Source organism: Diplodia corticola (genome assembly GCF_001883845.1).
Source record: "Diplodia corticola strain CBS 112549 chromosome Unknown scaffold29, whole genome shotgun sequence".
Taxonomy (NCBI): domain Eukaryota; kingdom Fungi; phylum Ascomycota; class Dothideomycetes; order Botryosphaeriales; family Botryosphaeriaceae; genus Diplodia; species Diplodia corticola.
This window is the reverse complement of record NW_017971508.1, coordinates 29,392-47,066: the sequence shown is the minus strand read 5'-3', so window position 1 is coordinate 47,066 and position 17,675 is coordinate 29,392. Positions and strand designations below refer to the sequence as shown.

The window sequence follows — 17,675 nt, the reverse complement described above, 5'->3', positions numbered from 1 at the left end:
GAAGCGGGGGGAGGGGAAAAAAAAGCAAAGTGAGAGAGAGAGAAAACAAAACACCCAAAGCATGATAGACGTGCAACCGAAACCTGCAACTCGCCCTGAACTGAGTGTTGCAAAAGCTGCGGACGGCCGCACACGCATGCAACGTCATCGTCCCCATTATCGTTGCTTTGCCCCGGGAGGAGAAGAAGAAGAACGGGAGGAGAGGAGAAGCCACCGACTCGCTTCGTCGTAACCATCCATCCATCCCTCCTTCATCCAAGAAATGTCTTGAACCCAACAAAAAGAGGCCGCACAAAAGCACACACACACCCCTTCTGCGAACGCCTGTTCGCCCAGGGAAACGTGACGGACGAAGAAACAGCGAGAGCGCCAGGATGACCCTTGTCTTTGTTGATCACCTCCCCTCCACGTGCTTCTCAACTTTGGGCTCTCAAGGCGCTCTCCGGTGTTTCAAGGGTATTAGAACAATGGAGTTCAAGTTTCTTCTTCCTCCCCCCACCCCTTCGCGATAAGCGACCGAGATGTCACGAGAACGCACGTCTGACCGAGTGACGGACGCGCTCAACATGCGGTCTACTAGGAAGCAGACCGTCATCATCTGGCCACTTTTTTCCTTTTCGTGCGCAGGCAGGTAAGAAAGAATATGGAAGGGATGTCGTTGGCAATCGACGACGACCTCATCAATCTCAGGCGAGCCAACCGACCCGACACGCCGGGCCGCCCCCCGGTACATGTCCAAAAGCAAAGAAAAGGGATGCGTGTGGGGGGGGGGGGGGGGGGGGGGGGGGGGGGGGGGAAGGAGGAGGCAGGAAACAGACCACTGCGGTACGGCCTCCCCAAGTTGGTACCGCGCCAGCTACATCATTGCGTTCTGGGCCGGTGATCGATATGTCTATGTGTTGGTGGCGAGATCACGCGTTTCTCTCTTGAGAATGAGGGGCAGCGAGTGGCAGCAGCATCAGCGACGACCCAAGGCAGCGGGAGCCAAGGAGGAGAAGTAACAAGTGGCCGGCCGAGCAGGCGTTTTACCGTCCTAACCAACGGTCTGGGAGAGAAGAATGTGCGGGAAAAGGAAAGAAGAAAACAAGAGCAACAACAAGAGAAAAGCAACTCTGCGCTGCATGAGCTGGGTTGGCCTGCATCATCGTAATTAATCCACATCCATACCCTGCTCTGGACGCCCCTCACCGTTGTAAAACGGACAACGAGCATAATCGCGCATGAAATAGAAAAGAAATTGAAATGGAGATGATCATAATCCCCCCTCCCCCTTGACTTCTTCCCCAGATCGAAAGACGACACGACGCAAAAAAGAAAACACGAGGGGGCAAAGGCAGACCGCCCGGCGCAGGCCAGACCAGGCCGGAAAAGACAAGCACGCAATGCACTGCAATCCTGCCGGCAGTCCCATCTCAAGGTCATACAAATCGCCGATCACGAGATTAACGAAAGTGCCTTATTTCGCCCTGTTCCCTGCCTTGGACCCTTCGGCATTCGGCCATGCAGCTTCGTCCCAAAGCGGCCGGTGTATGCAGCATTCCTGTTCCGGCAAGCAAACGGTACTCCGGAGCCAAGCACGACACTGCCATGTTCATGTGGTGGAAGTGTCTCTTCTGATGTTTGTTGTCTGTACCATGTCTATCGACTTCTCTTTTCTATATTGCCAACGTCGCGGCTGCCGGGCCCGGTGCTGCGTCTGCGACATCCGCCGCCCGGACCAGACCTGTATCCGCAAGGGCATCTATAGCCGCCTCTCCATAATAATTATACAAAATACATTTTCGATGGGTGCGCCGAGTGACACGGCCGCGTGAGAGGCCGGCCCCTGGCGCATCCAACATCTGACTGCGCTTCGCCATACGCTCGCTTCAACTCTGCAAGAATGAAACCGAGGATGGGTATAGCCGCCGAGAAATGTGCCTCCAGCGTAGAAACAAACGAGACATGACATGGCCGACGCGTCAGCCGGGGTAATACGCGCAGGAAATATCGACAAGGTCCGATGCGCAAAACTTTTTGAACCGCTCCCTTTGTGATCCAAACCTTTTTGCAGCCTCCCCCTCTCCGCCCTGGCCAGCAGCAGTAAGCTCTGCCGAGAAGCGCCGGGTTTCTGTCGTGTAAACCGTCTAGATAGCCTCCCAGATACAAAGGAAATTCGTGGTCATCAAGGAACGTTGCAGCTGCGTGCAGCTGACAGCGAAAACTAGGGTGCAGTGTCGTATACGGTCGTACCTCGTCAACGGTGTAATGGTAAAGTTACAATCGCAACAGAGGTTCAAAAATGAGCGCACTCATCTCGAGCCCACGCCGATCTGCTGGTTCGGGCGTGCGAAAAAAGTGCCGGGCGACTTGATGTCGCTGAGGAATTTGGCCCAGGATGCCTTCTTGGAGGAACGCGGAAGGCTCCTCGCCGCTGCCTGAACCATGGGACCGACAATGTCCTCGTCGCCGAGCTTGGGGAACTGCCCGGGCTTCTTCGGGTCTTCTAGTGCAGGCAGCGTCATCAGTGGCGGGGGTTCGCTCGGCGTTGGGCCAGTAGCGTGGTCGAGACCGTCCCAGGTTGCGCAGGCGACGGCGGCATCGTGGAACTTCTTCCATTGGCTGTCGACTTCGGCCCATTTCTGCTCCGTCAGCCGGTATGTCTTGGACGTCGCGCCGAAATGCTCGCCGGTGCGGACGAGGTGCTTGGTGAAGTTGAGGCGCGCGCGTTCCCAGTTGGCGAACAGCTCGCGGTATGCAGCCCCGTCGCAGACGTCGGGCATGTACGGCTTGGGCAGGATTGTAAAGTTGGCGTGGCCAAGCTTCTCCGCCCACTCGTCTTGCTCGCTGTCGTCGTCGCTGATCGTCATTGGTGGGATGTCCGAGCTCGGTACCATCCCGCCGGGACGACCATGCCTGAACGAGGCAATCGAGGGCCTGGTGGACAGCGGTGGGGTTTGCATCATCGGCGCCTGCGGGGTTCCCAACGGGCTGTTCATGGCCGAAAAAGTCGCATTGGAATCCGCGACTGTGGGTGACTGCAGCGGGGACTGCCAGTCCTTCTCCGACGACGCCACCTTGCCGCACATCACGGGCGGGAGCAGGGGAGTCGACGCGAGCCTCTCGCGCTCCATCGCATCGTCATCATCCTCACGTGGCCTGACGATGTCAATTGGCGAAGTGGGTGTCAGCTCATCGTCGCGCTCAATCGAGGACCGCGCTGGGCTCTGGGGGAGTTCGGTCAGGCTGGCGTTCACTGAGGGGACGACGGATCCAGCATTGGACGACGCCCGGCTGGAACGACCGCCGGACGGCGTGGATGCGCGCGTTGTTTCTCTAGACAGCCCCGAAGGTGTCCTGCGATCTTTCCACTTTCGGGTGAGCGAGGGGAAGCGCTCGCCGACGCGTGACGAGATGCTTGCAGGCGAGTCACCCGACCTGCGGCGGCGGGGAGAATACCTTGACTCGCCGTCGTCGCCAAACGGGCCGTCGGCGAACTCGAACACCGGGCTCGTCAAGCTAGGGGTTGAGTGAGCGGTCCTGCTGTCACCGTGCGGGCAGCCCTCAGCGACACCTGTGACATGGTTAGCAGGCGGGGTGCATGAGGGGGGGGGGGGGAACACGATGCAACGTACTGCACAGGCACCAGGAGCCGAGCTTGCCCTCGACCTCGTCGTCGTCGTCGGGGTCGGAGGCGAAGGGGCCCTCCAGAGGATCCTCGGGCAGGCGGGGGAGCTTGCTGGAGCTGGTCATGCTGTCCAGGTGCTCGTAGGACGAGGGCGGCGACGATGAGAGAGAGGAGAGGGAGCTCGAGTGGCGGACATGGCCGTTGGTGGAAAAGGTTTGGCTCAATGGCGTAGAGCACTCGGAAGCAGAGAAAGACGAATCGGGATAGAGCTGGCAGGCGCGCTCGTCGGCGGTAGGCGAGTCGGTTAGAGGGTCTCTGGCGGGCGCCAGTTTGGGGAGCATCAGCGGCTTGAGGTCGCGCATTCTGAAAGGCGGTTCGGCGGCGTGGGTGCAGAGCTACTGGGTTCCCATCACCACTTAAAAAGGAAGCGTTCGGCAGAGGTCCTCAGCGGCAGACAGAGGAGCCGGGCATGGGCTTATTTGGCTTGGGCGTGACGAAGTTGCGGGCCGCGCTGCGACGCAGTGGCGTGGGCGCGCGGAGCGAGAGGGTGGCACGAATTCGAGCAGTCCACGTCGCTGACAGATTTGTTTATGGTGCGCAGCTGGCCCAACCCGGTCAGTGAGCGGCACGTGAGACAACGGCCGCAGGCGTCACACTCACCCGGTGCTTTCAGTCAGGCGCGGCTGGAGAGGCGCAGAGCGGGCTGGAAGCGGACGCTGGGCGAGACAGCTGGCGAGCGAGCGGCGGGGGTGGGCGAGAGCGGGCGCGAAAAGACACAGCGCGACTGGACCAGGACTGGGTGGTGAGCAGGCGTGGAATTTGTGGTCCAGTGAGCAGCGGTGATGGGCGGCCGCCCATGATTAAGTCACGGCGGGCCAGCGCCGGCGGCATGGGTCAAAAATCGATGCCGTGCGCGCCCCTCTGCCCAGCCGCTCTGGCAGCACCGCGGGCGGGCCGCCGCCTGCAATGCGCCTGCGCCAACGCCAACGCCAGCGAGCGAGCGTCAACCCGGCCCTGCAGACACGCGATGCGATGCGATCATGGCCAGATGGCCAGCCCCCCTCCCCCCTCCCCCTGGTCCGCGCAGCGACCCCCGCCGCAGCCAAGCTCCGCGGCAGCTGCGCCCAAGGGCTCCACCAGCCGCTTCCCAAAGCGGGCGTGCGAGCTGACTGACGAGAGCGCGCGGCTGCGCGCAGCTCCACCCTCGTGCTCACCACCCACCAGGAAGAATTTTCGAACGCAAAAATGACTCGCTCGTCGCCGGCGTCATACAGCGGCTGCGCCTGCAGTTCCAGTCTGGGCCGGCCCTCGCTTCGGCTGCGCTCGTGGGCGCCCGCAAAAAAGTCTGCGGCCGGTCGTGGTGCTGCCAACTCGGTGCAACCCGGCGGACGTTTTACGTCAGGCCTCGGGCGCGCAAAAAGCAGCAAAGCACCCGTCTCGCGGCCGGTGCCAGCGGCTTGCTTTTGGGCAGAGCAGACGTTGCTTTGCCCTGGCGGCGGCCTGCGCGGTGGGGGGCGCGCGCCCGCAGTCCTGGGTCGCTGGCGGGTTTCGCATTGAAAATCACGGGCGCTGCCTCAGGCTGCGCCCTCGACGCTCGTCACCGCGCGGCGAAACCTAGCAAAGCACGCCGTTGGGCCGGCGGGGATGTGTAGCCCGGAGCCGTTGCACCTGCCCATTGGCCGTGTCCCTGGCAAGCCGCACGCTGTGTCGCACTGCCCAGGCTGGCCGCACTCGTCCCAGGTTCTCCAGGCACAGCGGTGCCCGGCCACGTCGGAGGACGGCCCATCCCTGCTCAGGTACCGCGTCGCCCATGCCAGCGAATCGGGCCCCCCGGCCACGTCTGCTGCTCCACGGCTCCACGCCCTCAACGCTCTGGCGGGTTCCTGCAATGTCAGAGCCTACCTGTGCCGTCTTCTCGCGATGCATGCCACACTGCCGCTGCCCTCTCGTGCCGCGCGGTGGTGGCGGCGCGCAAGGCGGTGCTGCTCGCCAGCTTCGCCCTCTGCCATCGGGGCAGCACGCCAGGCCGGCAGGAAGCCCGGGAGCTACCAGAGCCAGAACCAGCAAGAGCCAGGCCCATGACGACAGACGACGACAGCCGACGCTCGCCCACACGATCGCCGTGCTAGCCAGAGTCGCTCGTAGCTCGGGGGATCCAGGCGGCTAGTGCACGTAACAGCGGGCCCATTCCTCCGCGCGTCTCGCCGTGGGCACTCCCACGCTCCGGAATCTCGTTCCTCGGGCACTTCTGGGCCCGGCTGCGATCTCGGAACAGCACAGCCGGCTGCACAGAGCCCTCATCTCATCGTGCTTGGGCGGGGAAACGGGGCCCATCTCGCATATCGCAACAGTCGGTGAGGACCGTTGTTGCGGATTCCTGCTTGCATCCGGATAGCTGCCTGTGTGCCTATGAGCCACAGCCTACTTATCTTGCTGCTGCGCGCCCGGGCACACGTGGTCACTGCCTGGCCGAAAGAACAGGACAACTCGTCCTCTCACGTGTTTGCTGGCCTGTGGCCAGCCATCTCAGCCAGCATGCAGCCGACTGACGAAACCGCCAGCTGCCAGCAGACACTCCCTGCCGCATCTTCCTGTTGCCCCCCAGCACGGAATCCTGGAAGCGATGCCGCTCGCGCGCGCGATGCCCCTTTCGACCTCGTTGACTCCGCTTGTGCCTCCCGGTCAAGGAGTCAACACCTGAAAGTCAGCTTCTTCAGAGCTGGCTGTGACGAAGCCGAGTCGCGGTGACGACGCTTGAGCCAGTCAGCACCGTGACCGCGCCGGGCAAAGGGCTCGATGTGGAATTATGGTTATCTCGGGGGCCAGGTACAGAGTTGAAAGGTGCATACCAGCCGCAGGTCGCCACGGCTCTGCTGCCATGGACGGCTGGCTGACCGCGTCCTCAGTTTCCCCGGGGCCAGCACGCACGGCGGCTGCGAGAAGGTCGTGGTCGTCGAGGGTGCGTCAACCACTCGCTCTGCTGTATCAACAACGCGCTGGCGGCTAAGCGAGCCGCTTCCGTAACGCACGCCGCCTCAACGTTGTTCCCTGCGCACGTCGACAGGCCTGACTAGCCAGTGCACCTAGAGAATCGCCTTCCTCGTCGGACGCGGCGGGCACGCCCACCTGGACGCCTCAGGATGTCTGCAGTGTCGCCCGCAACACCTCGCGCTTCCGAACACCACCTGGACCGCCATGCTCGATCCCGTTAGCCAGCCCGCCAGCCCACCTGAGCCCGCCCAAGCGACCCGCCCTACGAGCCCGCGCCTTCGCTGTGCCTCCGCCATTCCGACCCGCCCCGTCCGCTGTTGCGATTGCATCCCGGCCGAATCTCGCTACGGTGATACAAACTTCAGCTATTGCTTCCCTTGATCACGTCTTTCCCCCTTTGCGCAAAGCCTGGCCTCCTTCGCGGCCGCCTTGTGGGCGGAACAGACCAGCCGCTGGCGTTGATCGGCAGTGCAGAACGTCAACCAGGTTTCCTCTGCCGCTTCCTACCGTTTTCGTCCTGATCAACTTGGTAGGCCAGCTGGCTATGGGCCGGCACTGACCGGTGTACGTAGTAGTGAGCCTCGACCGGTTGTCCAGGTAAATTCCAGCTACCATGTACCATACAGTGCCTCCACACTTCAGCTGCGCATACTGTCGTGTGGCGCTTCGCTAATGGGGCTCGTCCAACGGCCGCTCTGTGGGTGACATAGCCGCATAGCCTTTGATCGGGGACAACCCTCCCTTCCGAAACGCTATGCCGTCGCCTCATCTCCGGCACGGAAGATCAAACAGAAGAAAAATTGAAAAAAAGCTTCAGTGGCGCATCCCCGCATTGCGGCGAATGACAGCGGCCATATCGCGAACAGAAGACGCGGGCAGCGGAGGTCGACACGCAGGCGCAAAAGCAACATGTGCATGGTTCGACTGGCCACCTCAGCTGCCGCGGTAGTCTGATCTGCCATGCAGCTTCTCTTTCCCGTCTTCAGAGGAGCCGGATGAGGTTGAAGCAGCAGCTCGTGCTCGGGCGTAAATCAGCGGATGATCCGCGCGGCTGAAGCCTGACGGTGATCCTCGCTCAACCGTTTGCCCCGGTACACCGCTTGCTGGGGAACAACGCACAGCTACACCCAAGTCGCTGACGATGCAGCTCGCCTACCAGTCTCCAGTACGTGGTCGGGACATACATCGGCCCTAGGCAGCCTATTCATCCTGGCAGGGGCCTCGGCCACACGTTCCAGCCCTGCCATCAATCTTGCCGTGCCGCAAAAGACATCGATCCGATTTTGCCTGAAAGCAGTAGCAGCGCCGCCCGGAAGCCCATTCTTTCGCCTTGCCGCCTTCCCCCCGTCCCGTCATGCCGTCATCATCAAACGGCCGGCCGAGCAACCTTGCAGCCGCGCGCAAACTGCGCTGCGCGTTGCATTTCTGCAATCCTCCAGCACGGTGGGCAGACGGCATCCCGCGACAACAAACGACGGGCGACCGACGTGCGTCGGGAAGCGAGACGCGGAAAGATGAAGGAAAGGCGGCGCATCAACGCCTCGCATCACGGGACTGCCTATTGGGGCAAACGGATGGCACTGTGGCTTTTCTTCCTTTTTTCGCCGCGCACATGCATAACCAATCCCGAAGCCAAGGCACCGGTTGCCATTGGAGAAAGTCGTTGAATAAGGGCGTTTCCTGGCCTTAGTACCGCGAAGCAGGACAGGTGCATCTCACGCCCTCGTATCATCCCCTCTTTCACATTGCTTCTTTTCTTCATCGCCTTATGCCGGCGGCGCGGCTCGAGACTCGGCCGCCAAGCCCCGCCTTCTCCTTCCCCTTACTCGCCTCCCCCATCTTTCGTTCTGGCGGAAATGCGACCGACGAGCGGAAACGCTGCCGACGAGCGGAAGGGCAGCCGCGCGCGTGATGGGAAAACTGGATTGGGGAGCCGTAGCCGCGCTGGTACCGTGGCGCGCGAGCGGAACCTGCGTGGGATGGCGCCGGCAGCGCACGCGGATGCAGCAGCAACGGCGACGTCGAAGCCTGGACGGTAGACCAGCTGTGCTCCGCCGCTCCGTAGCCTACCACGAACCACGCAATGGAAAACGCAGGGCTAAAGAAATTTCCCTACGTGTTTTCTTCCTCTCTGCCGATCGGTAGCGAGAACCCTGCTCCGCGTAGATGCAGTAGTAGGCCATTGGCTGTTTACTCTGAATCCTTTTTATCAATTGCCCCGATGTGGAACTCAAGGCGGAAGCGTTGGCCGACTCAACACTAATTATTCGTCCGAAGGCCGTGCCTTGTTGATCTATGCGTCATGACAATGCATATACGTACCGCTTCAGGCGCTGGCATTCATGCGCGCGGCCCTTGTTCATGGGGATCATTCGGAGCATGCCGGCCTCCCGCCGCTCTGGGTTTCATGCCCCTCTCCACTCTTCCGCCGGCCGAGAACCACGAGAGGAGCAACCACGAAGAAACACGTGAAAGACAGCCGGAGATGCCAATATTTCCGCAGATCTGATCGACCAATGGGCGAACACTCACTGTTCTTTCGAGTCGTTCGTCCCTCGGAAGAAAGGGCATTTGATAATCATTTCCCCACACATGCGAAAGGCCGAGGGACAGACGACTCGCGCGCACAGTCTGCCAAACCTTACTCGCGTGTCTCGTACGCTGCTGCCTGTCTAGCCCTACACGAGAGGAAAGAGCAAGAGGACGATTGTCTATGGTGCCTATCGCTCGACGCATATACTTTATTGTTTTTTTTTGTCTAGCCATTTCATGTCTCCCGAATTTAAAGTGAGCGTCACAATCCTAAGGTCAAATTCCAATGATCAAATATACAACAAGGCAGAAGCAAGTGTCCATAGGATACGCACGCCATGAGCAGGTGGGCCAAATGGCATCATCTGCAGAGCACCGCAAAAGAAAACCATGACCGAGACCTAGACCGTTCCAATCCGCCGTACTGTTTCCCTTTTTCTTCACGACAGCTTCCACAGTGGAGAAGGCCCCATTCAGTCATTCCCCCCCCCCCCCCCCCAACCCCGGCATCTGCTCAGCAATTTAATTCCATCTCGCCCCCCTCTCTTATGCGGCAAGTCAGCTCCGCCTCTGCATCTCATCAACATGCACATCTCCAGGCAGAATCAGAAAGCACCTAACCGCCCCCAGTCTTAACAATCGTCCGCGCATACATATGTAATGCAAACAATCAGCAAGAAAAACACAATTTGATTGGGCACTCATGTATGTAGACTCCACTGCCGTACATGCATACACATACACACGTACTCGGGTCACCCTGAAGAAGTCCTCTCAGCTTCTGGTTTTCGTCGGCAAACGTATGAGCCCGAGCAGACGACGAAAAAGCGTTATGTAAATATCACGAGACAAAAGGAAGAGGGGAGGGGGGGGGGGAGGAGGAGAAACGAGAAAAAGCAACAACCAACCAACCAACAACGCTGAAAAGCAGCCGGCTTGGCCATTAATAATAATGAGCAAAGCATGCTCGCGATGCTGTCGCAGCTCCACACGTCGGGGACTCGGCCTCAGCAAAGAGGGGAAAGGAAATTAAAGAAAATTCAGAGAACGAGAGCAGTACTCCTCCGAGCTCGCGATGATACATAGCTGCTAAATCCCCGACACAATAATAACCACTCCCTGTCCTCCCACCCTCGCAAGGGGGAGAGAGGAGCGAGGGAAACCCGACCCGGTTGCATCCGCTCCTCCCGTCCCGTCCAGGGCAAAACGAGGCCCACCACTCCACCATCCCCAAAAACCGACCAATGGAAAGGAAGGAGGCGGGAAAAAGAAAAAAAAAAAGGGAACAACAAACAACAACGAAAAGGATAGGCAGGCGGCATGCCAAAAATAGATGGAGAGAGAGAGAGAGAGAGAAAGTAAAAAAAAAAAAAAAAGAGGGACCGGTCAGTACATACATAGGTAGACGCTTGCCAGAAGAGGCTTCTGATTTTTCCTTTCTCGAAAGAGTAGAGTGAGGAGGAGCTATTGGGACCCACCACGCCATCCTGCTGCCTTCTTCCGCCAAGCGAGAACCTGGTCGTTGTGGGCGGTGCTGCTCATTTGATTCGGCAGACCTTCCTCTTTGTCGGGGCAGAAGGAAAAGCCCTTTCACGTGCTTTTCCAATAGATGAACCAATAAATGAACACTCTCCCGACTGACCAACCAGAGTTGATTGAACCCTCACTCGCTCTCTGTAAGATGATGTTGCTCGTGTGCCTGTCGTTTTTTTTCTTTCTCTATTCCTATACGCCGAAGACATGCTAAGGGAAGGAGCAATCTTTTCGTTTGTCCTTGCCCTACTCTCGATTGCACCATCGCGCACCGATGGTGTAGGATGTGAAGTGCAAAGTGGGTAGGTCTCGAACCACTACTAACCCCCCAGCCAATCCACCAATATGATCATCGCCCTCCTCCCCTGTTCTAGGGAAAAGGATCAGGGAAAAGCACGCTGTAACACGCGCGACCGCTTGAACCCAAGCAGGGCAACCTCAAAAGGCGCAGGGTATGTATACGGTACATAGAAAAGCAGGAGGCCTTGATCGTCAGTTTCAAAACGCGCCCCATCGCAGGGGGGGAGGGGACTCCGATGGGGATCGGCCGTCGCGATTCCAGGTTCCTGGGTCAGCCGCTCCGGGCCCCCGACCACGATCTTGCCGATGCTATATTAAAGAAACGTATAGTGGTCTGGTGATGGCCAAAGAGTCGTGGTGGCGCAGTTTTTGACTCAAATCCAGTATTCGCCCCAGACCTTGCGGTCCTCTTCGTTGCCTTCGAACTGTTGTTGTGGAAGAATGTTAGCTGAATACACCGGCTGTGATACTTGATGCTTGGTGCGCCCTATCTTGAAGGAGAAATCGATGTGGTAAATATTTCGCGGAGAACTATAATGGCTTGATTGTGGCGAACCGAAGAAAGGTCGTGTATGCGGGAGCAAGCATACGAATCAAAACAGAAGGCAAATGCCGGAAATAGCGTGTACAACACAGAATACGCTTACCATGAAGTCGACCTTCGTAATGTCTTGAAGCCCCTCTTTGAGCTGGGGCACGCGATAACGAGATGCGAATGAGGTGAAAGCGATCTTTGGCAGCAGGGCACGGGACTCGGGATTCATCGTCTGCGCGAATACTTGTCAGCTTTTGCCGTATTCGGAATCGCCTTCATGACACAGAGCCATTGGTGGGCAAGGTCGGTGGCAAGTAGGATTGAGACTTGGCTGGAACGGCAGGGCGTTGGTGTCATGTGCACAGCCGCCGCGAGGCGCTGAGATCCTGGGTGTCTGATACCGTGGATCATGGCCCCCGGGAATGACGGGGAACCGGGTTTGTACCAGCCAGCTGCAACGGCTATGCAGGAAAGCAGATTGTAGTACAAGAGACGCCTCACGGGATGGTCTGACAACAGAAGGAAAGTAGGATGGACTGGCTGCCCTGGTAACAGGGAATGGAGGAGTGAGAATGGATGGCCCGAACTTACTTCCCCACTCATCGCCCTGACGGCATCGTTGTGCTCGCACAGCTTCGCCGTTGCTGTGAACAAAACGCATCTGATCGGCACATTGTGCTTCTCTGCCAGTCTGACCCAGTGGGCACGTGTGTCTGGGTCTGCATTCGTGTTGTCTGACCGGTTGAGCGCCAAAGGTTAGTCTGCGTTCTCCTTTGCGTCTGCATTCGTTGCCGTCTTCCCCGATGCTGCTCACTTTCTCGGCGAGAACAGTCTCACTCACCTATGGCCACGGGCACCCCCTTCTCAAGGTTCTCGGCTGCGGCTTTCAGACACTTGTCACGCTGAATGCAAAGCTGTCAGTCAGAGGTACATGTGTGCCGCGCTTGCATCTTGCAGTTATCCGCTCTCTGCAGAATTAGGTTGTACAGAACGTGCGGCGGCCCCCATCAAGCTTATATGCGGCATACGTGGTGGAAGACGGGCGTAAGGGAACACAACAGCTCGTACCGTTTTCAGGATATCCTGGTTGATTCGCTCGTAGCCAAGGGGTTTCAGATGCTTCCAGTAAAACGTCGACTTGCCCGCGCCTGGGCTGCCGCAAAGGATCACGATGTCGACGGGGTTCTTCTTGGTAAAGAGGAGCGGCACTAGATGCGCACTTTGGTGAGACCTGCTTCTCTGCTCCACTGCGTACCGGTGGGCCGGGGGGGAAAAAAAAAGCAACAAGTAACAGTGGAGAGCTTACCGGCATCAGTTGCGGCTCCAGCCACGTCGTTCAGAACCTCGGCCGGGTCGAAGTCTCGAACGAAGGGCTTCGGCTCTTCGCCCAGGAAATACTCCTCTGGCGTGTGGAATGGAATCCCTACGTTGGCTGCGAAGTTTCTATTGCCACCACTCAGGTTAGTGGATTGTCTGCAGCAGCAAATGCAAGGCCGTTTCTCGAGGCGTACAGACCTGTCGGAACAGGAGAAGTCCTTGGTAGTGCCGCCAGATCGGCCGGCTGCATCTCCAACGAACAGAGATTGCTCCAGATCGACGGCCCCAGGCGCACTTTCCAGGCCATTGTCATGCAGCAGCTGGCGCCACATGCCGGGGCGGGGCTTGCGGAATTCATCCTTGGCGGTGGCTGCATAGATGCTTATGGACAGGTCCAGCTGGGCCAAGATGGTGGTTGCTTTGGCCTTGAAGTCGGACAGCCTCTTCAGATCGGCCTTGGGAGCCTTGGAGCCGTTGCTTTTCAGAGAAATGCCGCTCTGGTTGCTCACGATGGCGATAAGGTAGCTGCATATTCGCAATGATCAAAGTACGTTAGCTTCAGCTGGTGGTGGCACAAAGAGAGGGGTAAATGAAAACATATGGAGCGTTCGTCAGCTGAGACAATGGCGCGCATACGTACCCTTGGTCGTACAGCCTCCGCAGTGTAGTGGGCACACTTGCATGCCACCACTGCCAGTCTGCGGGATTGCGGGCAAACTTGTTGCCGGAAGCGGTCTTGATGAGGGTCGAGTCCTGCAGTGAGGAGAGCAAGGGTCAGCCTGGCGCTCACCTCCAAGCAATCCACAAATCCATGGCTGAAACGTGTTGGCGTGCGTACATACAAAGTCAAAAATAGCAATCTTGCGAGGCTGGGCCGCCTCAGTGGCTGGGATTGCGTCGGCGGCTTGGTGCTTCCCGACCAGGAGGCTGTCCTTGACGACGGCCCACGATATCTTTTCCGCAGGCTTCGGCTTCTGCGAAGATGGCTTGAAGAAGTCCGCCACGGCCTTGTCTGCGTTGCTCGTGTCAGTCCATCACCCTTGACCCCAGCCGTTCTAAATCGGGACGTACTTGTGGTGGCGGACGGCTGCCTCCGTTTCACCGCGGGAGGAGAGACGGGCCCGTCTTCCGTGCGCACCCGCTTGAGAGGAGGCGCCTGATCACTCATGTTAGCGATGGGGTGAGCGGCTCGAGATGTGTGGTGGAATGTGGGTCTAGAGGTGCGTCGTGGTGTTGGAAGGCCGACGTGACAAGCGCGAACGCGGAATCGCGGTAGCACGTGCACCGTGTTGCCTAATCGCTGGACATGCAGTGCGGGCGAGAATCTCGCTGCGTTCATCCCACAGTGGCGAGATCCACGCCTGTCCTGTCTGGAGAGGCTACCTATGAGTCTTGCGGTGAATTGTCGGAGGTGAGACGCGAGAGCCGTGTGCTCGCGCCTTCGCTTCACCACGAAGCTGGAGCTCACCACTACGCCCACCAAGATGACGTATGTCACTTGAAATTTCCACTAGAGCCCTAAACAGTATGACGTGAACCGTTGGTCTGCACTTCGCTTCGGCATTTCATTAATTTCTTCACGAGCATTCATGCTATGCAAGCTATAGCTTCACCGGGCTGGTCCTCCGCAAGGTCTAGAATACCTCATCTTTTACCATAGCTTCGCTCTTTCGCTCCGGAAGGTAGGACTCTGGTACAGAGCCAGCTCGGCTTACTCTTCCCTGGCGCCTATCACTGCGAAGGGCGGGTGGACATTACGCTGGCACTTCATCAATGCCCATCTCCGGGTGGAGCTCCACCTCAGACAGTCTAATAATCTCATCACACTACGGTCGTCTTTTCTCCTAATGCTTCGGGCGTTCGCCTTGCGCACTCTCAACCCGGTCTAGGCTTGACGCGAGTATCCAGAGCGAGCCTTTCCGCCGGCTCCAGATCGATGACGCCCTTCAACGTTCCTTTCAGCGCAAGGAGCTCCGCCTGGGCCTTCTCTCGCGTCTCTGGCTTATAGTTGTCCTGGATCTTGATCGACACCTGCACAACATATGCGCTGCTCTTGTCGAGCGGCTGAAGGTCTTTGAACGGAGGGAGGCTTTCGAGAGGGGAGTCGCGCGCTGCCTCAGGACTGGGAAAACAGAGGATACGGTGCAGGAGGATGGTCGCGTTCTTGTGAACGAACTGGTAGCCTTCGTCAATGTACTCAGACACGTAGCTGTGGTACGTCAGCCCAGCTCGGACCAGGAATGTGGAGGGCATTTCCGTACTTGTACATGGTTGCTTTCATGTGTGTGTGGGGATTGCCAGCGACGAGGTCTGTTGTCTGAACCCATCGCGTGGTAACGGGTCTCTGGCCAGCCTCTGGGATGTCCTGAAACTGAATAGCCCAGCCCTTGCGTTCGGCGTCGGGATTCGCCTTCTCCTTTGGGGCACTGTCTGCGTGCGCAGAGCCAAACTCGGCCTCGTCCAGCTCCTTCACCGTCTGCCAGTAGAACATGTCCTTGGACAGCTGCTCGCGCGAGGTTGCGCGCTGGGTGGTCTGCACATTCTGGCTGGCGCCAACGGCGTACTGGCGCTGCACCGGGTCGCGCTGGGGTCGGTATACCACATGGCGCTCAATGACGCGCTGCGGCTGGGCGCCGGCGATTCCGGCGACGATGTTGAGCAGCTGCTCGAGGCGGGAATTGGGCAGCTGGGCGAACAGGAGCAATTCGTGCGGCATGGCGGGGTAGGACGCTGGTTCTGCTGTGGCGTGGCAGGCATGCGGCGATCGGGCGGGCGCGGTTGACGCCAGTGGGCAGGCGCGAGTCGCGATGGTGTGGGGAGAGTGGTCCGACCGCGCGAGATAACGCCCCGGATGACACAAAAAATCGAGGGCAACAATGGCCAACAGCGCCGCGCCTGCTTAGAAACGCAGTCCAGGCGCGCACCAAACACGGCATGCGACTGCGATGGCGACATCCGCCCGCAAGGGCACGATCCCCGGGCCCGCTCGTACCTCCGCCCGCTGCGCCGGACTCCGCTCGAACAATTGTCAGTCCACCTTTTTGTTGTCTCCGGCCGCCGGCCTCGCTTACCTTACCTCAGACGGCAGCCTATCCTGCGTCTGGTGCGTTTCCGAGACCGTTGCCGCGCTCGCGTCTTCGTTTCCGCACTCCGAAAACCGCAGCCCACTCCGCGGTGACGCGCCTGCCTCGAGCAACATTTGAACCTGCGCTTGCCCGCCTTGAATCTCTTCTCCATCCACCTCCCTCGACCCGGCCTCCTCCGCCAGCTCTTCATCCTGCGATCAGCAGCGCCAGCGCCGAACGCCTCCAAGCTCTCTCACGGACCCACCTGCACCCGCAACTGCTAGCTCCGGCCGACTTTAGCCGTTCCGCTCCGATACTTTATCAAGCTCTCGCGCACTCCTCCGACCTTACTTTTGCTGTCTCTCCCACACCACTGCCTTCCCGAGCAACTGCACAACTCGTCCTCCCGCCAAAATGTTCTCCGTCACCGCCCGCCGCCTTGCTCAGCGCCAGCCGATGATTCGCTTCCTCGGCAAGCACAACCCCCCGGCCAGTAAGTTTTCCACTCGCCTGCGCTTTCACATGCTCTTCGGAAGAGAGCTATGCGATTTTCGCGGCATGACCAGTAACTGACCCCACATGCCAACAGACATCGACCACACTCCCCGGGCTCACCCGGCCGCTCCCTCGCAATCCCTGCCTGAGTCCTTTGCCAGCTACCGCCAGAAGGCTCAGCAGCACGGCCCCCTCAACAAGCGCACCTTCTCCAGCGGCTCCATTGGCAGCCAGCCTGGCTCTGCCCTCGGCTCCGTCAACCCGGGCAAGGGCGAGTACTTTGACCGCAGCGAGCTCCCTCCCCGCTTCGGCCGCCTGAGCTGGAGCGCGGCCGAGATCGAGGCCATCGAGTCCGGCGGTGCCAGCCTCGTCGCGTGAACGACAAGCACACCACACCCAAACACAAAAAACAATCAAAAGCCAAAACAAATTCGAAGACATGCATTATGGCGACGGCTATGACCCAATAGTGTTATGAAAACACATGGTTCGACGTGGGTTTTAGATGAGCATCAAAGCGGGGCGCTACTGCCGTGGGGAGGAGGTCGCCGAAAGGCATCGCGGCGTGCGCTGATTCGCGCGTGGGAGACCTGGAGGAATGGAAGCCGGGTGGATGGAAGGGATAGAGATTGGCATTGGTCGGAGGACACAAAGGCTAGAGTCGCCAGATACCCAGTCCTTCGTTGGATGTTAGCCCCGCAGGTAGTTTACGGTTGCCATCAAATATCACGTCATTTCATACCCCTCGAACTACTTGTACCCAATTGCGTCTTTCGTCTTTCGCACGAGCAGCCATTCTGATGGGGAGATGCTCCGTCTTCAGCACAGCTTGCGAGCGAGTCGGCCAGAGACGCCACGGTTCTGCAGGGCCGGTGGCCCATGCCCACGAAATGAGGGGAACACGGAGGTCAGTGCACAAAATAGCATTCGAGAGATCCTTGAACACCCGTCTACCCGCCAGCGGACAACCGGATCATGTGGTCATGACTGCTCGTTATCACTCGTTTCGCGTATGCGCTAACCTTTGGGTCTATCGAGTAGGAAGGATGCTTAGTGGATTTAGAGTAGGTAGCAGATAAGTAAAGTAGTCCGCTCTCACAGACGCCCGTGTTGACCGGCAAACTATGGTTTCCAGAAGACGCGAATCCGGATGGAGTAAGCGGTACGAGCGTCGAGAACGTGATTACGTTGTTCGGACGGGATTAAGAGCAACACACACGGTCGGAGGAACAGTAGTAATGCGGTTGCCAACCAACGGGCGTAACCAACAAGCACAGCCCCAACTACACCTACCGTTCTT

The 17,675-nt window shown here is 58.9% G+C and overlaps 4 protein-coding genes across 4 annotated transcripts; 1 reads left to right on the top strand and 3 right to left on the bottom strand.

Annotated features, from left to right (window-relative positions):
* Window positions 1–2,291: 2,291 nt before the first annotated feature.
* On the bottom strand, window positions 2,292–3,969 carry BKCO1_2900011 (only proline and serin are matching in the corresponding protein; the record flags this gene model as incomplete). The annotated part of the gene is made up of 2 exons (XM_020273766.1): window positions 2,292–3,553; window positions 3,615–3,969. 2 exons carry the CDS (start codon window positions 3,967–3,969, stop codon window positions 2,292–2,294), a joined length of 1,617 nt encoding a protein of 538 aa, XP_020129852.1.
* Window positions 3,970–11,337: 7,368 nt separating this feature from the next.
* BKCO1_2900010 (polynucleotide kinase 3 phosphatase) lies at window positions 11,338–13,983 on the bottom strand (the record flags this gene model as incomplete). Its single annotated transcript, XM_020273755.1, has 10 exons — window positions 11,338–11,388; window positions 11,611–11,730; window positions 12,090–12,232; window positions 12,340–12,400; window positions 12,567–12,706; window positions 12,805–12,941; window positions 13,014–13,340; window positions 13,456–13,568; window positions 13,658–13,827; window positions 13,887–13,983. The coding sequence occupies 10 exons, from the start codon at window positions 13,981–13,983 to the stop codon at window positions 11,338–11,340; spliced, it is 1,359 nt and encodes a 452-aa protein (XP_020129853.1).
* Window positions 13,984–14,690: 707 nt separating this feature from the next.
* Window positions 14,691–15,531, bottom strand: BKCO1_290009 (rna polymerase ii mediator complex subunit srb5; the record flags this gene model as incomplete). Its single annotated transcript, XM_020273852.1, has 2 exons — window positions 14,691–15,024; window positions 15,077–15,531. 2 exons carry the CDS (start codon window positions 15,529–15,531, stop codon window positions 14,691–14,693), a joined length of 789 nt encoding a protein of 262 aa, XP_020129803.1.
* Window positions 15,532–16,294: 763 nt separating this feature from the next.
* Window positions 16,295–16,753, top strand: BKCO1_290008 (ribosomal protein mitochondrial; the record flags this gene model as incomplete). Its single annotated transcript, XM_020273841.1, has 2 exons — window positions 16,295–16,373; window positions 16,470–16,753. The coding sequence occupies 2 exons, from the start codon at window positions 16,295–16,297 to the stop codon at window positions 16,751–16,753; spliced, it is 363 nt and encodes a 120-aa protein (XP_020129804.1).
* Window positions 16,754–17,675: the final 922 nt, after the last annotated feature.